This window comes from Malus sylvestris, chromosome 4, assembly GCF_916048215.2.
Source record: "Malus sylvestris chromosome 4, drMalSylv7.2, whole genome shotgun sequence".
Classification (NCBI taxonomy): domain Eukaryota; kingdom Viridiplantae; phylum Streptophyta; class Magnoliopsida; order Rosales; family Rosaceae; genus Malus; species Malus sylvestris.
This window is the reverse complement of record NC_062263.1, coordinates 22,698,913-22,723,641: the sequence shown is the minus strand read 5'-3', so window position 1 is coordinate 22,723,641 and position 24,729 is coordinate 22,698,913. Positions and strand designations below refer to the sequence as shown.

Here is a 24,729-nt window from a genome sequence, read left to right as displayed (position 1 = left end):
CTACATGGTTGATATATTACGATGCTTGCTTTAGACGTAAAACAATTTATTTCGAGTTAATAAGTATATTTTTTAATCTCCACGAGGTGACTCGGTGGTTGGGGATGAATTCTAGGCCTGTATTTTACATAGGGGTTTCTCCATTTTAATCCTTGATAAAGATTGAAATTCAATTAAAACCTTATGTTAAATTATATATTCATTATAGTCCTTTGACTAAATTTCCATGTCACCATAAATATTAAAATTTATATTTTCTTGTTTTGAAATATTTATTGTGTTTTTTTTGTTCCTATAATGCCCCTATTAAATATTTGATTTTAATTAGCTCCATATTTTTTGACATTGATTATTGTCTGACTTTCTAAAATGATAAACATAATTCAAAAAAATATTAGTGATACGTTACAAGAATTAACAAATACCTAATTCAAATTATTCATTATCACCATTCAAAGCATAGAGGAAATATAAATAGTCAAATCATATATTTTACATAATCGAATGCACTTAAACCATGTCCTAATGTGCTTAAATCATATAACCTAGTCGAATGCACATAAATCATAGTACTAAGTCAAATGCACCTAAACCATGGTACTCATATGAATGCACCTAAACCATGGTACTTATATGAATGCACCTAAACCATGGTACTTATATGAATGCACCTAAATCATAGTACCTATATGAATGCACCTTAATTATTTAGGTACTATCAATTAGGTCTTATCCATTCGGTATGGTCGGTTAGGTACTATATAGTGTATGTCCGATTAATTTGGTACGGTCAATTAAGTTGTGATTTCACATTCTATTTTCTCAATCTGTATTTTTTTTTCATTTATCTCTGGATTCATTGTCAATTTGGCATCTAAAAGCCCCTTTTTTCTTCTTTCTTCCGAATACAACGAGATTTTTTGTTTGTAAGTTTTATGGCTTTTTTTGTTTGATCATGGTTTCTGAGTTTTCTGGGTTCTTTGATTGGAATAACACATGGAGATTTATGTTATAACAAACATGTTAATTATGGATCTAGTTAATTAAGCATTCTTGAAAAATTAATTATATATTTGCTTCTCTAATTGGTTTTAAGAGAGTACTAAGGGTAAATAGGGAAACTAAAAATGCAATAAATTTATTAAAAAATGATTAAATGTGACATGGAATACTATAATCTGACATGGAGGACTATTTTTAGTTTTTAATCTTACATACGGTATTATTGAAAAAGCAATATTATTTAGGGATTAAAATGAAGTTTTCTATTTTACATAACACGTTCTGAGTTCAATTATGGCATTGATGAATCACATGATGGTGGTTAGGGAATGTTGAAATACATTTATGAGTCTTCCCGACCTTCGATATGATGGACTCACGTGTTGAAGCCATGAAGTTATCAGTTAATCCCTTTTTTAAGGCAAAAAAAAGTTGACCCTTTTTTTCACTTTAGAAACTTGATTGAAAATAAAGATATTGCATTCACCAATTTTCTTTTAGCGTTGATCGACTATTTAAGATGTTCTTGTGGGTGAATAAAATCTAATTACAATTATCTAATTGAAAATTTCAAAACCCTAAGGATCCAATTGAAGAAAAGAAAACATAGCATATCAAGTTCGAGATTCAACCATAATAACACAACTTATTAATTTGGCAACGAATAAGAATCTCACTCCTTATAAAATGTCGTTTTTCTTTAAAAAAAAATGATCGAAACTACAATAATCAACTTAATTGGAGTCATTTTTTTTCGCGTAAAAACAATATAGAGTTCTACAAGGTCTTGTAGCAAAAATCACAAAGAGTATTTACCACTGCAACCGGTATAAATTCAACTCCCCTCCTTCGGTAGTCTTAACTCTTCGATTGGATTGGGCTTAGAATTCCCACTTTTGCAACTTCAAACGGCCCAAATCCGGTAAAATTCAAATCCCTTGAGCAAAAAGCATCTGTTAGCTCAAAATCCGAAAAATAGTCCAGACTTTGCTTCTCCTCCAAATCACGAGTCCACGACGGCGGCAGTACACGACCTACCTCCTCCCGCCTCATCTCCATTAACGAAGACTCCCGCCGGCGAAGGAAGCTGCTTCGACAGCTAATTTGAAACATTCCTAATGGTAACCTTCTCATTTCCCTCTCGTCCATTGGGCTCACCAGGTGTTTGATTGTTTGCCTCTGAGAGACTGGATACTGTTTTTGCTTGTATAAATCTTTTGCGTTAGTTATGAACTGTCTTTTATGTTTGGTAAATTTGATGATAATCTTACAGATGGTTGCATTTTGCACATGAAATGTGAATATTTACGGAAAAAGATTGACCATGGGAACTCGGAGTGGTTTGTGGAATTTCGGCAACAAGTTTTTCACATGTGGGATCATAGGCTTATATGTTTCAGACCGATTTGCGAGTGTTGCTCCGGTGCGCGGTTCCTCTATGTCGCCTACGTTAAACCCTGGAACTACTTCTTTGATGGGCTTGCCAATTGGTTGGTATATGGAAAGATATCTTGTTAAGATTGTTGTGCTGTGCAATGTGATGGTTTATTTAGTGGTCTGATTGTGATTTGGTTGCAGATGACTATGTTTTGGTGGAAAAACGGTGTCTTCAAAGCTACAAGTTTTCACATGGTGACGTGGTAGTTTTCCGGTAATTTTTGCCCCCAATGCTGCTCGAATACCATTTGTGTCTGCCTGTCTGGTTAATTGTAATAAGAAACTAGACTTGTTGGAACATTTTGCAGCTCCCCAAGTAACCACAAGGAGTGTCACATAAAGAGAATAACTGCCTTACCTGGTGAGTGGATTGGAACGCGTCGTTCCTATGACGTGGTGAAAATTCCAGAAGGACATTGTTGGGTTGAGGGAGACAATTCATCTTCTAGCTTGGATTCAAAGTCGTTTGGACCAGTAAGTTCCCCTTACTGCTAAGTTTGTGCACTAAAAACAATTAGTTTAACGATAGTATAATTTATCATCGTGGCCTTAATTATATTGATTTGGTGCCTAAAGATGTGGAAACCATTCGCTGACTAGGTATCTGAACTTACTTCTGTATATTTATGGCAAATCACTCTGCTTGTTTATGCATACTCTAAAATTTTTTGAAATGCGGAGTAGGATGGAAATCGCTTAAATGAGACAGTATGTTATTTCAGGACACGATAAATTTGAATTGCTGTATATATAATTAGTTTGGCATTAGCACAAGACTTATCATTTTGGAAGAAGTTTGCAACCCGAGGTTATGCTAGATGTTTTTGTAATGCTAAGTGTAGTGCTTGACATATTTTAGGAATTTCTTTCAGAAGTTACCTATGAACATGTTGGCTTTCTTCTACTTTTTGGACACTTTGGCTAAGTTAAACAAGCTGTTGTTGGCAGATTCCTCTGGGTTTAGTTCAAGGAAGGGTTACCCACATTGTGTGGCCTCCTCAGAGAATGGGTGCTGTTGAGAGAATAACACCGCAAGACACGATTTCATCGTCATAGTTGGACACACTTGCTGATCCCCACTTTTGAACGGGAGAACATATACTTTTTTCTTTCTGGAGTTCTTATATTTTGACCATTTGCCATGGCAGCAGCCTTTTATTGGAATATTATTAGTCAAGGAAGATCAAGTAAGGTCGTTTGAACTTCCGGCCCTCCTCGAGGTTTAGCCATCAGCTCATCAAGTTCCTTTGTCTTAGCTCTTGTTTCGTTCTCTATCAAGTTATTTTCTTGTGCTATATCTCGTCCACTGGTCAATTTAACAGTCTCTAGATTATTGATTCAACAAAAACTTAGTTTCAAGAAAAACTTAGTTTTTTGTCAACTGGTTTGATTTCATTTAGAGGCTGGGGAAGTTTTGCTTTGTACCCTGACCTAGCGGTAGCCCTTCGTAGAGGCGGCTTGTCCCTTCCCTGGAGTTGGATCCAGTTGCGTGGTGAAACTAGCTCTGGTACCAATTACTAAGAGTAGAAACTTGCCCCTAAAAATCTACTTGTAAGGGAAAGGTGACCAAGAGCTCTTTAAACCACTTCAAGAATTAAGGTACGTTATATGATGTGGGATCACCAAGTTCTAAGAGCAATTACTTATCTATCTCTCATCACAGCGTGAATAGTCGCGTGATAACAAAAGCAAAACACATGACTGCATAAAACTGGTGATGGTATAGATTTTCTTGTCAAAAGAGGAAAACAAAGGGGAAAGAAAAAAGTTGCATGTCTAGCGTTCTAAATAAAAAGCCCCGCTTAGGCCTCACCTAGGCGTTAGGCGGTTTGTCACCGTCATGATTAATCTTTAGGCATTTAAAATCTAAGAATGTGCGTAGACTGCCTATGTTGCAACTCTTACATAGATAAAAAATAGATAACCTTTATTTTACATTTTATGTATTGCGAGACAATTATATGTTTTTTTAAGCATAAATAAAGATTTTTATATGCTATATAATATATTTAATTACAATTAAAATAATCGCCTACGCCCGCCTAGAGCCCGCCTAGATGTTTAGGCGTTAGACTCTTGAGAACCATGTCTAGTTGGATTGGGTTGGCTTTTTCTGCCTTGGTCTAGTCACACCAAGTGAAACGTTTCTTTCGGGTCCTTTGGCACCTTCTTGGGAAAGGGATTGGTGAATTGTATCTTTCTCTACGTTCTCCAGCCAAATCAGAGTCTCATTGGGTTTCATGGCATGTCTCGCTAACAATGGCTTTTTCCTCCTCGCACTCTTTCTCCAACCCCTTTCTACCGTCGCCTTTTCCTATTGGCGACGAGTTGTTTTACCAAACAATAGGCCATGAGAATTCTTCCTCTTTTTTCTTTTGAACATGTGCAAACTTTATTTATTTCAGAAAAATAATAATAATAACGTGATGCATATGAACGTAGTCATGTTAGCGAGCGAAGTGATCTCCTAACGCTTGAGTTTGAATCTCCTTTTCCCTCTTAGTGCAGCTTAGATTTGATTAGAGCTAAAGATCGTTTGTACAAGAATAATAATGAAATACATTGTCTTTTTAATCTGAGGAGTCATCGGTTCACACAATAGAGAAATGAAAATTCATTCTTCTTAGAGAATTTAATGCTTAATTCGAGAATTTAACATTATTCGATAGTGATGCAAAGACTATTAATTAACAGTTTCTAGATTAACATATCAAATTAAAGAAGGATACTAACTTTTTTTTGTTTGAGTACATCGATATTTTTACACTAAGAGGAGGGGAAGTTTGGCAAAGCCACACAATGGACAGCCTAATTTGGTATCGAATTCGCTATCCACGAGATTCGAACATAAGACCTTTCACTTTCAAGTGAAGAGAAGTACCACCAGACCGTAGTACTAAGTGATAGAAGGATACTAACTTTTAAATATAAACGAATTTGAATAGCACTATTGGTAGCTATTGTGAGGCTGAGCCCACATTTTTACCGTTCAGTGTAAATAATATCGTCTGTTTAAAAAAATAGGTATAATTTATTTTGCTAACTCTAACGAGGGATGAGAGATTAGCGATAAACAACCCAACATACCAAAACATGACCTTCGAAAACCACCCAACACATAGATTTTCCTGGTATTAATCTTTTCTTTAAAATCTACATTTTTTTCATTGAAGTTATCAGATTCATTCTAATTTTTTTTTTTAAATTACATTTCTATAATTTAAAGACAAATTATTTTACTTAAAAAAGATAAAAGAAATAAAAATGAGATAATGAAAAAAGTTAATTGTCTTATTATATATTTACACTCGGAAAAGCACTTTCTCTGTTTAAAAGCTATCACTTCTCTTCTTCTCAAATCTCAATGAAAGCTTTCGTTTCTGTTCAGCTCCCTCTGTAACTACCGGCAAAGATCACACAAAAACCCATTTGTACGTTGTCGTTCTGTTCTTCTTCTCGTCCTTCATATCACACGGTTATTGGAAATACATGCCTGCATTGTACACCATTTCTTCTTTCTTTTTTTCGTTATTTTTTCCTGAAATTTTCAGTTTTTAGTCACATTGATTTTTCTCAAATTTTCGTCGAGATAATTTCTGGGTTTCGTTTGGAATGCTTGAATTTCTAACATGGAGGCCGATCTTGTTGTTTTTGCAGGGAAAGAAAATCAAGAAATCAAGAAAGTTGAATTGTACGTGAGAAAATGGGAAGGCTGTTTGTGACCACTCTTGAGGAAAACATGTATAGCTGCAAGCACTGCAGAACCCATCTCGGTCTTGTGGACGACGTAATCTCTAAGGTCTGAAATCGCCTTCTCCGTAATTCTGTTTGTTATGGATTGTTACTGTTTATTTGCATAATGCACTCTACCTAGACATTCATGAACTCTGTGAAATTGGGATGCATTGTTGTGATATGTAAATGTGTGGCGATTTTCGAAGAGAGATTGATCGGTATTAGGCGTATGAATGTAATTTGTGTGGGTCTAATCGTTGGATATTGAGGAGTTGTGATATGTACATTGTTGGTTTTAGGTTTTTTTTTTTTTTTTTGGAGTGTTTTGTTTGTGATATTGAGGAGTTGTGGTACCGTTATACCGTAGTGCAATGCGATCGTTCATGTTCAAAGTGGTTGACATTGGAAGCTTAAACATTGGGTTGTTTCTCGGTTCCTTCTTTTATTAGTGGTGCAGGGTTTCATTTCCTAATTGTGTTTATGGCTCATTACAATCAGCTTTGGCTTCTTGTGAAATGGCTTGCGCGTTTGATGAACGGATATGCAAAATGCTCAAAATTTAGAACCTTTATCTGTAAAGCCTCTATGATGGTATTGGATTTAATTATGCAATTCTAGAAACACAGATTATGGCTTTACTTGCTGGAGCACAGATTAATGCTTTACTTGCTGGACAAGAATTAGGTACTTAATTCCTGCTAAGATTAGGTCAAAGATATCTACTTTACACTTTCCTGGTTTAATAGTTAAATTTGGCTCAGATTAGATGGGAACTTGCGTCTCTGTTCTCTAAGACTAATTATAGACCAAAATGTTGTCCGGCTTACTTGCGTTATTGTTGGTTTGAACGTCAACTATATGGAAACAAAAGCGATGCAGTTTGGTAGCTCTTTAATTATTTATTTGCGCACTATAACACCTCTTAAATTCTGGTTAATTGTAAGTAGCTTGAATATCCCTGTAAATATTGTATCGGTGTAAAACTTATGCCGCAAAGCTATCTTTATACTGTCCTGATTACATTACCCATCTGAGAGCAGCAAGGTTTTTCTTGGCTTGTCTTTTTCGATCATATCTTCCCACTTCTTGCTTGATGCTTATGTACATTAATCCCTCTTTTATGATGTTATATGTTTGATATCAGGATTGATTAGTGACATTCTAACCCTGTGATTTGCTTTTGTTTTTGTTCCAGTCTTTTCACTGCAGGCATGGAAAGGCTTATCTTTTCGATAAAGTGTAAGTGCAGTACTATTTTACTCTTGAAAATTTGAAATTGATTCACCCATAGCTATGCTGATGCATGCTTATGTACTTTTAGGGTCATGGGTGTGCAAGTTATTTTGGTCTCACTTGTGACAAAAAACTTGCTCATTCCATGTGCACGTATTTTTTCTTGTTCACCGATACAGAATGACTTATAGCAGCAAACCAAACATGGTTTGACATTGGCCAGAAGATTCATTCATGTTGATAAATTTGAAAGCTTAACTTTGAGGGTGGAAAAAGAAAGAGAATAATGAATCGATGACAGCATAATGTATTTGTCTCAAAAAAGCATTTTCGTTCACTTGAATCCTATGAAGGCGGCTTATGCATAACTCACACCAACTGCAGCTTATACACATGAATGCTGAATTAACCTTTTGTTTCCCCAATGGCAGTGTAAATGTCACACTTGGAGAGCAAGAAGAGCGGATCATGATAACAGGATTGCATACTGTAGCTGACATATTTTGTGTTTCATGTGGCTCAAATGTGGGGTGGAAATATGTAAGAAGATATTTTCTCCAAAACTATGTTTTTTGTGTGGATATTTACAGTACTTTCACCGCTGATGGCTGTATGAAACTCATATTTTGGTTATCGATTTCAGGAGGCTGCACATGAGAAATCCCAGAAGTACAAGGAAGGAAAGTTTATCCTTGAGAGGTAAAACCAAATTGGTGTCTGTGGTTGCTGCATTAAAAGTTTTTAGAGTGATTTTCTTTGTTCTTTAGCAGATTTCAGATTCTCGGTCCTGATGGAAGCAACTACTCGATTGCTCTCGAAGCTCAGATTGGTGGAAGCGATGTTGATGACTGATGAGGCTTGATTTACCATCCATTCAGGAAATTGAACTATTAATTTCAAATGTAAATTCTTAGCAACCTATTTTCTTTCGTCGAGTAGGCTATTGGGATTAAAAATTTCTTCATCGATGATGTAGGCCAGGACTCTTTAAGTTCTTCGTACCGTCGTGAATTGCTAATTGTTTTAGAACATGGTCATTGAAGACCAATACAGAACAGTTAATCAAGTTCTCGGATAAAAAAAATTAGTGTACATCTGGTTTGTTATTGCTTTTAGGTTCATTGGAGATGGATCTCTAGTCTTTTTCGCATAGCCAAATTACGTGATGAGTGAGACACTCATACAGGAATATATTCCGAAAGATGTGGCAAAATCTCGTGTATTTGGCCTCATGGATTCAAGTTCTTGAACTAAGTACACTGTCGATACTTATCATATTCAACTGATGTCTCGGTTGGTAAAGGAAGCTATACGGAGTAGCAAATTTAATCTTAAAAAGAGACTACTAGTGCAGCAGGCTTGTAGGAGAAGCGGTTTAAAGCATTTGCCTCTGCACACTCTCGAGGTTTGATTTTCTCTTCTATAAAAAAAATGAGTTTTAAATTCGATACTCTTAACCACTTGAGCTACAAGTCTCTTACAAAATGAACTTAAAAGCGTTGAATAAGAAGAAACACTCGTATTATTTGGTAAACAAAATAGATGAGTCAAGAAGCAATGCAAATGTGAATTAAATAAGACCGTCAAGTTAGTGTTTCCGTCCATTAACACCAAATTTTAATTATTTCCCATCGAATATAGTAGTATTTTTATGTCACATAATTTGCCCACCATATGCATGTGGTATTCAACTCCCAGCTTCCGAAAATCCAACCTAACACATTCACACACATACAAATAATCAAGTGGTAATTTTTTCATAAAGCAAGCACCATTTTTCTGATTTGCCCAAAAAAAATAATTAAAATCCTTGATATGTATTTGGCTTTTGAATTTTAACTCAAAGGGGTAAATCGTAAAATGGCCAAAGCTCGCGCCGCAGCTTCTGTTGTCGTCCCCTTCCTCACTTCATCACTCTCGCCGCCGAGCCGAAACCTTTAATCTCCATTAGGGTTTCTGCTATTTCTTCTTCTGCAGCAAAAACCCTAAAACAATGAAGCCCCTCAATTCCTCACCACTTCCTCCACTACGTCGCCTTCCTTTCTTAAACCCTAAATTCCTCTCCTCCAAACCCCATTCAGAATCGCCACCATTTTCCGAGAATCCCAATCCGAGCTCAGGTTTTCCAGAGGAAATCGCTCCAAAATCTGATTTTCCCGAGAAACCCACTTTAGAAATCGAATTTCACGAAAATCCAGTTGCATCAGACACCAATCAGGGCGAGTTCGCCGCCCCAATTTCACAAGACTCCGAATTAACACAAACCAGTGTGATTAGCACTCTTCTTAGCCACAAAAGTAAGCCATATTCGGCAATTAAATACTTCAAATGGGCTGAGAGGGAGCGAGGCCTTGTCAGAGGTGTCGATGCTGTCTGTGTGTTGCTTCACATTTTGATGGGCTCTCCGAATACTCACGAGCGTGCTAAGATGTTGCTTAACCAGTACGTTTCCGGTGATTCGGGCCCGGTTCCAGGAGTATTTGTCGATCACTTGGTGGACTGCGCCAAAAGGTTTGATTTTGAACTAGAATCTCAGGTTTTTGGCTATTTATTGAACAGTTATGTTAGAGCCAATCGAATCGAATGTGCGATTGATTGCTTTAATAGAATGCTAGAGCATGAGATGTATCCTTGTGTTACGTATGTGAATATTCTTTTAACAGAATTGGTTAGGAGAAATATGATTGGGGAAGCACGAGAGGTGTATCATAAAATGGCTTTGAGAGGATTTGGAGGTGATCGTGTCACTCTACACGTGATGATGCGTGGTTGTTTGAAGCAGGGGAAGCCGGATGAGGCAGAGGAGTACTTTAGAGAGGCGAGGGCAAGAGGGGTAGAACTTGATGCAGCATCCTATAGTGTTGCTATTGAGGCTTTTTGTAAGAAGCCCAATTCGTGTTTGGCTCTGGAGTTGTTGAATGAAATGAGAGAAATGGGTTGGGTTCCTTCCATGGTCACATTTAGTAGTGTCATCGCAGCTTGTGTGAAGCAGAGGAATATGGTTGAAGCCACGAGGATTAAGGATGGAATGGTAAGTTGTGGGAACCCAATTAATTTGGTTGTTGCTACAAGCTTGATGAAGGGTTATTGTGTGCAAGGGAATTTGGAGAGTGCTTTGGCTTTGTTCAATACAATTATAGAGGATGGACTTACTCCAAACAGGGTTACATATGCAATTCTTATAGAATACTGCTGTAAGAATGGGAACATGGAAAAGGCGTATGAGCTTTACAAGCAAATGAAACACATGAATATTTTGCCTGATGTCTTCATTGTAAATTATTTGATACGAGGATTTTTGAAATATCGGTCATTTGAAGATGCTTCTAAGTTTTTTGATGAGGCCGTTGATTGTGGTGTTGCTAATGTTTTCTCGTATAATAATATCTTATCATGGCTTTGTGGGAAGGGTAAAGTAAGTGAAGCTTGTAGTTTATGGGATAAAATGATGTCTAAAGGTGTGGTACCTAATGTTGTATCCTACAATAGCAAGATACATGGGTATTGCAGAATAGGGAATATGGAGCATGCGCATGATGTATTCGTGGAGATGCTTAAAAGGGATTTGAAACCAAATGATGTGACTTATTCTATCTTGATAAATGGCTACTTCAAGAACAGTGATGTAGAGCGTGCCTTTGATGTCTTTGATGATATGGTGGCTGCCAAGATTTCTCCCACAGGCTTCACAGTTGGCATTGTCATTGATGGCTTGTGCAGAGCTGGTCGTACGTCTGAGGCAAGTGAGATGCTAAAGAAAATTGTTGCAAGGGGTTTTGTTCCTGGATGTATTAGTTACAATAGCATTATCGATGGGTATATCAAGGAGGGTGACATTAATTCTGCACTGGCTGTGTACAGAGAAATGTGTGAAGGTGAAGTCTCCCCCAACGTTGTCACTTACACCAGCATTATTAATGGGTTTTGCAAAAGCAATCAAATTGATATGGCTTTGAAAATGTGGAATGAGATGAAAAACAAGGGCATCGAAGTGGATGTTACTGCATATTCTGCTCTCATTGATGGGTTTTGCAAAAGACGAGACATGAGAACTGCCCATGAACTTTTCTCAGAACTCCTTGAAGTTGGTTTATCTCCAAATGTAGTTGTTTACAGTAGCATGATATCTGGCTTCCGGAATTTAAATAACATGGAAGCAGCTCTTGACATGCACAACAAGATGATTAGAGACGGTATTCCTTGTGATTTGAAAGCATACACTACATTAATCGATGGATTGCTAAGAGAAGGTGAGTTACAATCTGCTACAGATCTCTACTCAGAGATGCTTCAGAAGGGAATTATACCTGATACAAACACATATACGGTTCTGATAAATGCCCTTCGTAACAAAGGACAGCTAGAGAGTGCACGCAAGAACTTGGAAGACATGGATAGGCGGGGTATGACTCCTAGTGTTCATTTTTATAATACTCTGATTGCTGGAAACTTCAAGGAGGGTAATTTGCAAGAGGCTTTTAGGTTGCATGATGAAATGCTTGACAAAGGCCTTGTACCAGATGACAATACATATGATACTCTTGTAAATGGGAAGTTCCAAGGTACAAGGATTTGATTATTTTGTTTATGACATGCCCTTCTGCGTTCCTGCATTCTGTTTCCAAGCACTGGGTGGGGAACACAGCCTCATGCTTCAGATGTGGGGTAAGTTCTGAACCGTTGGCATGCAGTATGGTTTGGACAAGTAGGAGACGAAGGCTTTTACTGATGCACTTCCCAAAGGTGTTGAGGTGCTGGTATGGATTTATTGAAGCAGCTGCGGCATGTCTTGTCAGGGCAGGAGCTTTGTTGGTTCCGATTCATCAATTGGTATCTTTGTAGTGAAAGGAATAATGTTCTACATGATCACACTCCTCGCTACCTTGCCCTTCTTCTCCACTCTGTGATGGCTATTGTGGTGTGACCGTTTTCATGATCGCCATTCTCCATCTCTCCATATAGCCTCATCCAATTTCCACCGGAGGCTCCTCAATTTCAGGGCTTTAATATGGATGCAGTGCCTCTTCGGGGTTGAGAGGTGTTGGAGCAGTGGTTCACCCATGGCGAATTGAGTTGCTGGACGCTTTTCCTGAAGAACCAACTGACAGCGTTACAGTTCTTCCGACAAAGAACCTTCGAAAGTCCTAGGATGAAACGGATGATTTTGTTTAGTCCGAGCGAGTCTAATCAAATGGATCATTTTGTTTTTCTGGTTAGGAGAGGTTCACCTTCCTGTAACTGTTGCTTCTAGTTAGTAAAAAGTTGCCCAACAGAAACAAAATATTGTTTATGAGCTCATCATTTATGCATGAATCTAATTGCCTGCGACAGTTTTTGACACAAACCTACTGCGACAGGAGCGAATAATTGCTTTTTAAGTACTTGAGTTTACGTTCGCCTTACACTGATTGAGTTGCCTATCAGGAAAATGGACAGAAATATCAAATATTGCAATTAGAGGAGCAACCTTCTCGTTTGAACCTTGTTGTTCTAGATTCTCGGCTCTATTTCTCAATCCGCAATGTTGCACGATGATCACTCTTTAAATATCAACTCGCCAAAATCAACCAAATCCGAAATTTTTTAATCATCTAACATTCATCTAATCATAGACAACCATGTTTTACAATGTTAACTGTGCGTTAAAAGATTCATAATTTGGTTGTTAAGGATGATCTAAAAAGTAGATGATTTTAATCAACTTGTATCATCAAAAAAAGATAACCGAAAAAGTAAGACAAGAATATTGGATTGAAAAGGTGGCTAACTTCTCCCTTGCAATTATGTGGTGATGCCCACCACCATGCAATTATTGTTCTTATTCCCTGCAGCCAGAAATGCATTATTTGTGTTGAGGACGATAGGACCTGATCATTGTCTTGTTTATGTCTTTGGCACTGATTGCTCGGATCATCACCAAAAATTCCAAACTTATGACTAGTTTGGTATTGCTCTGCTTTAAAAAAAAATTGTTTCTGCTGTACTGTAAGAATAAGCGGCTGTGAAATAAAGCTGTAGAGGGTTTGGTAAACTTTTTTATAAAAATGCTTTTGAAAAAAAAAACAGTATTATTGTGTATGGTAAACTTTTATGTAAAACAGATGTGAAAAAAGTCGGCTTTTTAAAGCTGGGTTTTGCAGCTTTTTGTTTTTGGCTTTTTTTTCACCAAAAACTGTGAAAAAAAACTGAAACTGAATTTTTACCAAACATAAAAAAACTCCCAGTTTTTTTTTTTAATGTGACAACCACGTGCCCCTACCCCTGCATGGGGCTCAAAACATCGAGGATTATTAAGCATGCGACATGCCCTACGTCTCACTCACTTCCGACCCCAAAAATACCACAAGTAACACAAATGTGTATTCCTATCCATACTTAAAATGTTGCTCTTATCTCATTTTTGTCTCGAAACTTAAAAACACACTATGTTTGGTACGCAAAAATGAAAATTGATAAAAATTGATTCCTAAGTTTTTTGTTTGAGGATTGAAAATGGAAGGATCATTTTTGTTACTTATATTGTACTTTGTTGAGATTTTAAGTGCGTTGATTTTGAAAAACGTGCCATAAAAACGATATTTAGTTCAAATGCTCAAAATCCTTTCTCGAATTGATTTGGAATGCCTTTGTCTTCAAATTTAACATATGAAACATGTATGTACTGCAATATCATATTTCATGGTCAATTCTAATGAGATTAGCAACTCAAAATTACAATAGTACACAAAATGCATGTCTAAAATTTTCTAAAATATAAATTACATGATTCAAAGTGAAAATTATCTTAAACTAAAAGGCCTAAAAGTGTAGATTTATTGATAAAGAAAAGAATTAAAGAACTTTTTAGCTGAATAAAAATAACTCATGATATGATCCTTTTCAGGTTGGGCTTTTTTTGGGCCATAGGTTAGTGACCAATCACGGCAATCTGCAATCTAATCGGGGCCCACGAATTGAGAAAAGATACCCAAAATTTAAACCACACGATTCTCGGGGCGGGACCCACGCCATGCGCCCCTTTTAAATTCGCCGACCAACAGCATCCGTCCGATGCGGAGTAGGTCATCTCGAGGAAAGGAATCCAACAGCCCACGTTTAAATCCGAGCATCTTTTGAGCAACGAAGTTTGAATTAAATTCCTCGGCGTTTCAATACGACGTGTCGTCAGTCAAAGGCTCCTGGCTTCTAGCATGTGCCATTGTTAACGGGAATGTTTCTCTCCCGTTTTAAATCTCATAATTAAATGGGTTTGTCGTTGCACTTAATTACAATATTACCACTGATTTCGTCATCAGCTTCAAATCTGGGATACTGGGATATTATCCTCTCAATTATTATTAGAAAATGAAATGTTACCTATTAATTATGAGATTTCTTTTATTGCAAGTAATCAAGTATTTTATGCAAGTTTTAATCTTTTATGGAGAGTAGGATTCTCTTATTTTCAAATTTCTCTTCTTTCTGGTCCTCTAACTGTGGTAGAGTCAGGGTTCTATGTGAAGGAGTGTCTTTCATATATGTATGGGAAAAAATGTTGAACTCATTGCGTGATTAATTGAAGTAATTTTTACAAAATTGAAAGACCCATTCAGTTTAATAGAGAGAATAAAAAAACTTTGCAGTACAACTTAGTGGGAGGCAAAGAGTAGGGTAATCGCTAAAAAATTTAAAAATATAGAAAGAACATACAAAAATAATTCAGGTTTGCATCTTTTCGTAAGAGGAGGGCAAAAGGGATGTATGCAAATAATAGATGAATATGTTGTTTTTAGAAATAATATTAAAATCTTAAACCCCCATTTACAAACTCACCGTTTCATTAAATTATAAAAACAAAACAACAAAACTGTACAACATGATCCGACTCAACTTCTTGACAAGGAACAATCCATCTTATTCCTCATGTCTCGCAGCAACTGCAGGCTTGGGACCGCTGAGAAATTTCTCACACCGTAGTCAAGGTGGGCCCGGGACCACTCAAGTCCATTAGTGGCTCAGTCATTGATCTTTTATATTTGAACAGTTACGATTAAGTCACGACAACATTTGGTGTTGACATCTTTATAGAAAAAGGAAAGAAAAAGAGGAAAGTGAGAGAGGATGAGACTAAAGGGGAGGGGAGAGAATATTACTGTGTGGAGATATTATAATAAAATTAAACTTGTTTATCATCAAAATTCATAGGGTTATTTATTGATTGATGATTGATTTTAGCTTATGCTTAACTACAAAACCTAGGTATGGTTGAGGTTGTAGTTGACATGTACATGTGCAAATATGACAAAATAGCTTAGTATTTTCTATCACTCAACATATTAAGTTGTTAGACTGTTAATCTTAATCACGCATTTTACGTGATCACTAATCATACATAATATTAACAACCAAGAACATAATATATACGAAATTAATAGGCTATAGTTACAAACAATGTGAAAATTAACCTCATATAATCCTCTCCCAATGACTTCTTACATGTTAAATTGTTAAATTAAAAATTTTGTAACTCAAGTTGTTAATAATGTTAACCTTGCTCATTCAAAATTACGTGTCCAAATCTCGATCATTCTTTGCAAATATTATGAGCACCTTATCACAGGAAATTTAAGCTTTTCACTAACCCCAAAATCATTTATTTTCCAAGGCCAAAACTTTCCATGAAGTTCACATGCATCATGAATCTTGTATCTTCTTCACATGTCTACCGTTTATGAGGAAAATGATCAAGAGAATGCCACGTATCGCAAGAGCAAATCCAATGGCACAGTCGTAATTATCCCCATATCTCAGCCCATATTCAGCACCAATCTTCACAAATTACCCACATTAAATAAAATATTAATTTCCCAATGCTTCGTTTTTTTGTTCAAATTTCTGAATGCTTCCAAAACGAGAGAGATTGAGAGAGAGAGAGAGAGAGAGAGAGAGAGAGAGCGACTGACTGAGATATTCTATTTCTTGTCAAAGCAATCAGAAAAATACTACAAAAAAAACTCAGCACCCGAAATTTCAGCTACAGAAATACTCCGGCCCCCCCCCTCCTCTCTCTCTTCTCGAAGCCTCTGTGTTTGCTGAGCTGCAGAGACGACCATGGAAGTTACTGTGGAGTCGAGGGCGCGAGAACGGAGCTTCGGGAAGGTGGTGAACGTCAACGACAGAGACGAAGAGCTCGCTCTGTTTCTCGAGATGCGGAGGCGCGAGAAGGACAAGGAGAAAAATGCCGGCTTTCTCCTCCTTCCCCCGAACAAGAACGCCGACGAGCTCGACCCTATTGCTGCCGCTGTTGCTCCTCCGGGTACGACGGCATTTGGGTTTCTTGTTTTTGGTTTAAAGTTTCAGTCTTTGTTGTTTTTTTGGGTTTATGAGGTTGGTTTTGATGGTGGGTTGTGTTTGGTTTCTGCAGAATCTGACAACCGCGGAGGCGCGGCGGTTTCCAGGACTGTTGGGGCGGCGCCACCGCCCCAGCCGAAGATCCGGGTGGATGAGTTTTTAAATTCGGAGAATGAGAAATCTGACTACGATTGGTGAGTAAATTATTGTCAAAGTTGTCTTGGTTTTTGGTGGGATTAAATTTCCGTAGGACTAATCAAAGTTTAAGTCTCTGGTTATGGTAACTTGTTGAATTGATGAAGAAAACTGTTGGGTTGCTAAATTGGGTGGGATTAAATTATCCTAGGACTAATGAACTGGGATCTGATTTCTAAAACATTTTGCTGAGGTGTTTGAAAAATCAGGGGCAGTTCTGTTTCTAAGGACTGTTTTCAAGAAAAACTGATTGAGGCTTCATATGACAGAAATCCTTGTTCAATTTTGTAGACTTCTATTTCTCACTCTAATCTCTATGCTTTGGTCTGGACTCCCGCGTCGTAGTAATGTTGAGTCATTTGTTGTGGTATCGGATCTATCGGTAATCTTTTCTGTGTCCAGGCTTCTTACACCACCAGCTACTCCACTTTTTTCATCCTTGGATATGGAAGTGCAGAAAACTACGACGAATCAGAGTGAGATTACTAATGACCGTGCATCCGCCCCAAAATCTCGGGTAAGGACTTTAGCTAACACATTCTAAATACATAGAAGCGTTAAATTCTATGAGATGTATGTGTAGCATTCGGACATTTGACTCATTTGTTTTTAATTTTATGAAGTGCATGCGCAGCATCTGTACTCATTGATGTTAATTCTACGAAATGTATGTGCAGCATTTGTACATTTGACTCATTGATAGTAGATTCTATGAGATGTATGTGTGTCATAGTAAGGTTGGACTTGAATCTTCCCATAGTTTTAGTCTTCCTTACTTACAAGTTACAAACTTATGATTGCAAATGGTGTTCTATTGATTGTTTTGGGAGACATTTCGTTTTCCTTATGAAGTTGTCATTTGCAAATTTATGTTGTCATGTTTCCCATAACTTGGGACTTTCAGCTAGCAAACAACCAGCTAGAATCTGCTTCAAGGAACAATATAACATCTAAGCAGCCAACATTGCCGTCTGGACTGAACTCTTCCAGTTCCGGTAACAGAAGGCCCTCATCACCTGCTACTCGTAGATCTGCAACACCAACTGGACGGTCCACATTACCTTCAACAACCAAGCCCTCAAGATCCTCCACCCCAAATTCTCGAGCCACCTTATCATCCCCAAAGCCTGTGGCTCCTCCCGTAAGGTCTTCAACTCCTTCTAGGTCCACAGCTCGTTCTTCTACACCAACTGGCAGACCTTCTGCACCAACTACCAGACCCTCTGCACCAGCTTCCAGGTCAACATCAAGACCAGCAACACCAACCCATCGACCAAGTTCATCAAGTTCATCAAGTGCAGCTGCCGTATCTGCCCCTCCTGGTCGATCTTCTTCAGCATCAAAGTTACGCCCCACAAGTTCAAAAAATCCAGTTTCATCACGTGGAAGTTCTCCGACGGTAAAACCAAGGCCCTTGAAATCCTCTGAGATTCCTGGTTTCTCACATGATGCGCCCCCAACTTTAAGAACATCAGTGCCACAAAGGCCGGCTTCAGCCTCTAGGGATAGGCCTGGAGCGCCAAGTGTTAAATCATCTTCTGTTATGGCTGGTTCTAATGGAAAACCAAGACAGCAATCGTGTTCACCTTCTAGAGCACGGGCTTCAAATGTTAGTACCACTACCAATGGGAACTCTCATCGAGTCATAAGCAGATCATCTTCTCATGACAATGATGATGTGAACCCTGTACTTATTGGAACACAAATGGTTGAGAGAGTAGTAAACTCGCGGAAACTGGCACCACCTAAGCATTATGACCATCATAATACTGATAACGGTTCCGGTGGGAAGTCTTCATCCTCTGAAAGCTCAGGCTTTGGAAGAAATCTTTCAAAGAAGTCCATTGATATGGCTATGAGGCACATGGTATGCATCACTTTCCTTGTTCAAGTGCATGTTGTTTCCCTTCATTCGGATCTTGCATTCCACTTTGTACTATCCAATTCCAAATTATGCTTGGTTTGATACATAAATTATCCACATGACTAGCAAAACCCGTTTTCAGAAGTAGCATTTAACCTAAATTTTGGAATTTTCTTTATACAGGATATAAGGCGAAGCATGCCAGGCAATCTACGGCCAGTTCTGACGAATGTTCCAGCTTCCTCTGGGTATAGTGTCAGAATTAAACCAACTAAAAGCAATACAACTGGTGCGATGGACTCTCCTCTTGCCACATGCAGCAATGCTAGCTCCGAACCAAGTGTCAACAACATTCCTCTTAGTTTAGAGGGGTGTGAAATTGAAGCTATTGATCCTGGAAGTGAGAGAGGAAACTCCTCCTGCAAGACACCAAGGTAGGTGACCGCCCCATGGGACCATCGACCCCGAATTATTTGCAGCCAGCCTCATCATTCTCCCAGCAGTATTATTTTACACGGGAAATTGGCATACTCAGCGCGATATTTAAGCTACAGCGCATACCTGAACGAAGCTGATCTGTAAATGTTAGAGAAAGTTTGTGAGTCATGTCGATTCCGAGTATCAGTCCTCGCTATGCCAGAACAAGTATCGGGTGCTTTTGATGAACCATATTTTCCGTAGCCATGATTGTTTGTACTAGATTTCGATGATTTGCAAGTTGAAGACCTCCTTCAGCATTTACAATTTACTGTTCATACTATGAAACTTGAAATTTATTAAGGTTTCATTCTTCATATTGCTATCATATTAGACATGACATTCCATGGGAGTTGCTTACACGCTCCCGTTCATTATCCTTTGATTTATTCAATCCAAACACAATGAAAAAGGGGTGAGTGCGAAATCCGGACAATCCTCTTTAACCACCCGACTAGGGCGAGCGTGCATAGAATAGGTCACATAAAGTGAAGGCTGGTACCCGAATCAATCCATCCTCTTGAAGCACCCTGCTTCCTTACTCTTTAAAGTAAGCAAGTAAATTACCGGTTTGAGAAAGGATTCAAAAGCGGGACAACGGACGAGCAAGAAGACAAATTTCATTATCCCTTGATTTATTCAATCCAAACACAACGAAAAAGGGGTGAGTGCAAAAGAGAAAATAGGAGTGTGGAAATCGTCCTGCTTAATCATGCATCTTGACATTAGACAACCAAATGAAAACGAGAGACACCAAGTCAATTCGGATTGCGGAGAGAGTCAAAAATACAAACGTTTGACAATCGAACAAGTGTTCAAGTATGCTCCACATGAATGAATAGATGTCCCTGTCAATTGTCAACTGTATACATTGCGGAGAGAGACAAAAATACAAACGTTTGACAATCGAACAAGTGTTCATATGCTCCAACTGAATGAATAGATGTCCAGTCAATTGTCAACACGTACGATATACGATGAACGGTCACGATCAAGAGATTTTTGTGATCCAGAGAAAAAAGATCCAACGAGAATCCTTTTCCTATATAGGGAACCTTTAAGGGAAGGGATTCCATTTTTTATTTTTTTAAATTTTTTTATAAAAATGGGATTAGTTGTAGGGTTCACACCATATTGAACTTTAATGATCTGAACCGTCTATTTTTTAAATTGCACCTCATAGATCATCCTTGCAAGATATTAGCCAAATCGAAAATGTTTAAGATATCTAATTGAGTTCAAATAAATTAACGAATACTTTGTTATATAAAAAATAATGAAATTTTATTTTGATAATTAAATAGATAAATGGTTTCGGATTGAATTAAATTATTGTAATGATAATCTATGAATCGAGACTTACAAAATAGATGATTTAGATCGTTAAAGTTCGATGTGAAGTGAGTTTCACACACACCTAATCCCCATTTTTTAAAACAAATGGAGATCCCTTTGCATATATATTATATACAACATTTTCTGCGTGTTCTTCCACTAGTGCTTCCTCATCGAACCCACTCAGTAATAAAGTAAGAATTAGCAAAAAGGAAGAAAACGTTCAAACTTCAATCTTTTCTTTTTGCTTCAGAAGTGCAGACTCCACTAGTCCTGGAAAGAATACCCAACCTATTTACAGATATTTTGAAAAGCAGAAATGCCAATGAAACTCTTTCAGACGTAAGATTTTTTGTACGTTTTCTGTCAAAGCACAATATTTTTATAATATTGGTATAGGAATTGATATTAAATTGTGAAATGACAGATAATTCATTGAGAGTCTTACTTTGAAGGAGTCTTCTTAGAAAAATGCTTGAATTAATAAAAAAGAATTGCTCACCCGTGCATCATGTATCTAGAACATGTAATGTGGGGACTCAAAAACATTATTACTTTCATAGGATACACGTTAAAAAGTTATGGTTTTTAAGCAGTTAATCTCCATCGTTAAAGACTTTGAGATGTGGGCCTTCTTATACAACAGATGTGCGAAATGTGTTAGTTCAACTAATCCCTTTCCAAGGACTGGTCAGGTAATTAGTCTTTAAATTAAAGATGTATGCGTTGTGTAATTTATTAATCATAACCGACTAAAAGTTGGTGTACATTGAAAAGAAAAGAAGTAAAATTCTGATCGTAGTAACCGGCCCTACGGCTCGTGCAACGGTTAAATTGAATTTTGATGATTGTTATTATAACACTTGATGTTGTTAACCGAGTTAAAAATCTATCGTTTGACGACGACTAAAAAAAAAGAAGGAAAAAAGAAAAAAACCTTTGGGTTTTGTCAAAAGTATGATGCATAGGGGAAATGAAAGGTGTGGACTGTGGTTGGTTCGATTAGACTAATTCAATTCTAACAAGGGTTGGCTCAACGGTCTCATCCATGTAAGAATTGGGAATTCCTCGTCCAACTTGTCCCGAATGGGCGTTAGGGCAAAGAATAAGAAGAAAACTGTTGATGCACAAAATCGGAGGTCTTGGAACAACGTAAATCCGACCGTGAATCTGCATGAAATGTAAATGACACAAGAGTTATCGTGGTTCACCCCAAGGTTTGGGCTACGTCCACACTGATTGTATTGTATTTCTCTGAGAAGTGAGGGAGAGAGTGTGAGAGCTTTGCTCTAGCTAGGAGTCACTTAGGGTTTGTGAGGGTGAGGAGGCTCTTTTATAGAATAAGGGCTCCTCCCCTAATTACATATTTGCCCCTTCCTTTATTACATAATTACATTTGAGTCCCCCGAGTATTTATACGAGGTCAAAATACGGAGGCCCTAAATATGGTATAAACAGTAGTCCCCCAAGTCTTCAGTCAAGAGAGTCTTTTGGCTGGAGACTTGAAATTCAGTCCATGTGTGGGCCGAAGTAACTAGATGTTGTCTATGACTGATACTCGGTATGTGGTGGTGCCCAATCCGAAATGATGCTCAACCAGAAGTAGCACATGTTGCGAGGCTGTTCTGCTTGTGGCTTATGTTGCCTTGGTTGGCTCGGCTTGTGGCGTTGGAAGTGAGGGAGTCCATTTTATAGAATAAAGGCTCGCTCCTCAATATAAAAATGATGGGCTCAAGTCGATGCTCGTAGCTAGGCAGTTGCTCGGCGATGCTCTCTAATGATGGTGAGGGAGTCCCTTTTATAGAATAAGGGCTCGCTCATCAATACATGAATGATGGACTAGGAGTGATGCTAGCGGTGAGACGGTTACTCAGTTGGCGGCGTTGCTCTCTAATGAAGGTGAGGGAGTCCCTTTTATAAAATAAGGGCTCGCTCCTCAATACATAAGTGATGGGCTAGGAGTGATGCTTACGGTGAGTCGGTTGCTTAGCTGGCGACATTGCTCTCTAATGACGGTGAGGGAGTCCCTTTTATAAAATAAGGGCTCGCTCCTTAATACATAAATAATGGGCTAAGTCCCCCAAGTATTTTTCATGAGGTCCAGTTAAGGCCCAATATATGGTACATAATGTAGTCCCCCAAGTCTTCGGTTAATAGAGTATGTTGGCTGGATACTTCAAATTGAATCCATGTATGGGCCGAAGTGGCAGTTGTTCGTGGTATTTGTATACCCTGCACTAAAACTTTGTATGTGAAGCTTTGCAAGTGAAGCTTTGAAGCTAGAGCTCTGTAAATGAAGCTTTCGAAGCTGGAGCTTTTGTAAATGAAGCTTTTGAAGCTATTTGACATGAGTAATGCTCATGAATGTTTATGTTGATTGACATGAGTGATGCTCATGGATGTTGTCATGAGTGATGCTCATGAATGTTAACATGAGTGATGCTCATGAATGTTGACATGAATGATGGTCATGAATGTTTATGTATGATTGTCATGAGTGATGCTCATGAATGTTTATGTATAAATGACATGAGTAGTGTTCATGTATAATTTGGAGTACTAGGCGTACTTTTGATCACCTGGTTGATGGCATGAAGGAGAGTACGGGTTGTAAATTTCATCACCTGGTTAGTGGCATGAATGGCTAGTTGCCAAATTAGAGTACGAGTTGTACATCTCATCACCTAGTTGGTGGTAATAGTGGCGGGTTGCCGAAAAATTGTGGAGTACTGGGCGTACTTTTGGTCATCTGGTTGGTGGTAATAGCGGCGGGGTGCCGAATAATTTTTTGTAGTGCTGGGCGTACTTTTGATCACCTGGTTGGTGCTATTTTGGGCTTATGGGCCTTCGCCCTCCACAACATGCTAGCCCATTTATTTTGGGCTTTGCCTTTTTTTTTTTTTTTTTTTTTTTGGCGTTATTACCCTCTGATGGGGTTTATACAGATGTCTCCGAGAGATAAGAAAAATAAATTACATCACTTTAAAGTAAGAAAAATAAATCACATCATTTTGGTGGGGTGTTTATTCCTCACTTTTTCTTTCTGCTTTTGTTTTTGCTTTCTCTTTTCCACCACACATCTCTCTGTCTCTATCTCTGCGCTGATGTCCATTTGTAAAGAGCATCTTTGGAGGTCATCACTTATGAGCCCCGCGACCACTTTCTTTGGAGGTCATCAACCCACATGTGCTTGCATGCACCCCTCTTTAAGAAATTCATATTCAATGGTTGCTTTGTCTATCTCTATCTCACATATTATATCACCCACTTCTATCTTATCTCCTTCTTTCTTTCTCCACTTAAAAATGTTTCCTTGACTCATTGTCAGTGATAAAGCTGGCATTTTAACGACAATGTGAGCAGGAAGTTATGATGTGTTGCCCACGGAACTTGGGAGATAAGGTCGTCCACAGCAGATTACCCCTCCTGACTCGATAAGGACAGCAGCGACGGAATCGATGAGGACCAAGACATTTACCCGGCTGAAAAAGACAATTACCCAGCTGAAAAAAAATGAGGACCAAGACATCAATGAAGCTTTCCAACCCCAGAGTCACCGATCAGCAAAAGTTTAAACAAGTAAGTTTAAACAAGTATTCATATTCAGGATTTATGACTATGAGTTGTTGATCTGTGAAGAAATCGACCAGGATTGGACCGGTCCACAGAGAACATAATCTGGAGCAGCCAATCAGGTCAGATTCTCAGAAGTTAAAGGTTCAGGGAAGGCAAGTGGGAGAAGAGAGAGATGAGGAAAAAGGAAACTGGAAAAATGATGGAGGTTATGGGAAACTGGAAACTGGAAACAAGAGATCCCGCTTGATGTTCCTTGTGCGCTGGGCTAGGGCTTCCTGCTCCTCCTTGAGAGACGTCGTCGGCGGCTGTTCCCAGTAAATCTCAGACCCCATTCGCTGCGGCATTTGGTAATACCCTTGACCCGATGGCCCGGTGGCCCGGTTACCTGTCGCACCATCGGCTGTTCCATAGCAGATGTAAACATGTACATAGGCTGTTCCGGAGCTCTCGTCCTCGAAAACCCCCCACTTGTAACCTGCTTCTCTGGCCAGTAGCCAGCTGGCGGGGCCGTCGTCACCGGAGGAGCCTTCTCCGGCATCTTCTGT

General features: G+C 38.4%; 4 protein-coding genes across 5 annotated transcripts; all 4 read left to right on the top strand.

The window, feature by feature from the left end:
• Positions 1-1,794: 1,794 nt before the first annotated feature.
• Positions 1,795-3,734, top strand: LOC126617721 (uncharacterized). 2 transcript variants are annotated; one of them, XM_050285760.1, is made up of 5 exons: positions 1,795-2,123; positions 2,320-2,492; positions 2,581-2,653; positions 2,748-2,913; positions 3,388-3,734. In XM_050285760.1, the coding sequence occupies exons 2-5, from the start codon at positions 2,327-2,329 to the stop codon at positions 3,493-3,495; spliced, it is 513 nt and encodes a 170-aa protein (XP_050141717.1). In that variant the 5' UTR covers positions 1,795-2,123; positions 2,320-2,326; the 3' UTR covers positions 3,496-3,734. The 2 variants fall into 2 exon arrangements, with proteins under 2 accessions (XP_050141717.1, XP_050141716.1); XM_050285759.1 differs by having other exon boundaries at positions 1,814-2,123; positions 2,276-2,492.
• A 2,027-nt stretch (positions 3,735-5,761) lies between these two features.
• LOC126619742 (protein yippee-like) lies at positions 5,762-8,499 on the top strand. Its single transcript, XM_050288157.1, has 6 exons — positions 5,762-5,870; positions 6,097-6,238; positions 7,370-7,413; positions 7,839-7,947; positions 8,051-8,106; positions 8,178-8,499. The coding sequence occupies exons 2-6, from the start codon at positions 6,143-6,145 to the stop codon at positions 8,257-8,259; spliced, it is 387 nt and encodes a 128-aa protein (XP_050144114.1). The 5' UTR covers positions 5,762-5,870; positions 6,097-6,142; the 3' UTR covers positions 8,260-8,499.
• A 742-nt stretch (positions 8,500-9,241) lies between these two features.
• On the top strand, positions 9,242-12,751 carry LOC126619741 (pentatricopeptide repeat-containing protein At3g54980, mitochondrial-like). The gene has a single exon (XM_050288156.1). The coding sequence runs from the start codon at positions 9,401-9,403 to the stop codon at positions 11,981-11,983; it is 2,583 nt and encodes an 860-aa protein (XP_050144113.1). The 5' UTR covers positions 9,242-9,400; the 3' UTR covers positions 11,984-12,751.
• A 3,527-nt stretch (positions 12,752-16,278) lies between these two features.
• On the top strand, positions 16,279-19,590 carry LOC126620023 (uncharacterized). Its single transcript, XM_050288482.1, has 5 exons — positions 16,279-16,702; positions 16,811-16,931; positions 17,335-17,449; positions 17,837-18,799; positions 18,980-19,590. The coding sequence occupies exons 1-5, from the start codon at positions 16,498-16,500 to the stop codon at positions 19,232-19,234; spliced, it is 1,659 nt and encodes a 552-aa protein (XP_050144439.1). The 5' UTR covers positions 16,279-16,497; the 3' UTR covers positions 19,235-19,590.
• Positions 19,591-24,729: the final 5,139 nt, after the last annotated feature.

Bases quoted from the DNA above. Each gene is read 5' to 3' on its own strand.
- LOC126620023 (XM_050288482.1), top strand. From the start codon at position 16,498: ATGGAAGTTACTGTGGAGTCGAGGGCGCGAGAACGGAGCTTCGGGAAG. The intron at 16,703-16,810 runs GTACGACGGCAT...TGGTTTCTGCAG, and splicing joins TGCCGCTGTTGCTCCTCCGG to AATCTGACAACCGCGGAGGC. The intron at 17,450-17,836 runs GTAAGGACTTTA...TGGGACTTTCAG, and splicing joins CATCCGCCCCAAAATCTCGG to CTAGCAAACAACCAGCTAGA.
- LOC126619742 (XM_050288157.1), top strand. From the start codon at position 6,143: ATGGGAAGGCTGTTTGTGACCACTCTTGAGGAAAACATGTATAGCTGC. The intron at 6,239-7,369 runs GTCTGAAATCGC...TTTTTGTTCCAG, and splicing joins TGGACGACGTAATCTCTAAG to TCTTTTCACTGCAGGCATGG. The intron at 7,414-7,838 runs GTAAGTGCAGTA...CCCCAATGGCAG, and splicing joins GCTTATCTTTTCGATAAAGT to TGTAAATGTCACACTTGGAG.
- LOC126617721 (XM_050285760.1), top strand. From the start codon at position 2,327: ATGGGAACTCGGAGTGGTTTGTGGAATTTCGGCAACAAGTTTTTCACA. The intron at 2,654-2,747 runs GTAATTTTTGCC...AACATTTTGCAG, and splicing joins GGTGACGTGGTAGTTTTCCG to CTCCCCAAGTAACCACAAGG. The intron at 2,914-3,387 runs GTAAGTTCCCCT...TGTTGTTGGCAG, and splicing joins ATTCAAAGTCGTTTGGACCA to ATTCCTCTGGGTTTAGTTCA.
- LOC126619741 (XM_050288156.1), top strand. From the start codon at position 9,401: ATGAAGCCCCTCAATTCCTCACCACTTCCTCCACTACGTCGCCTTCCT.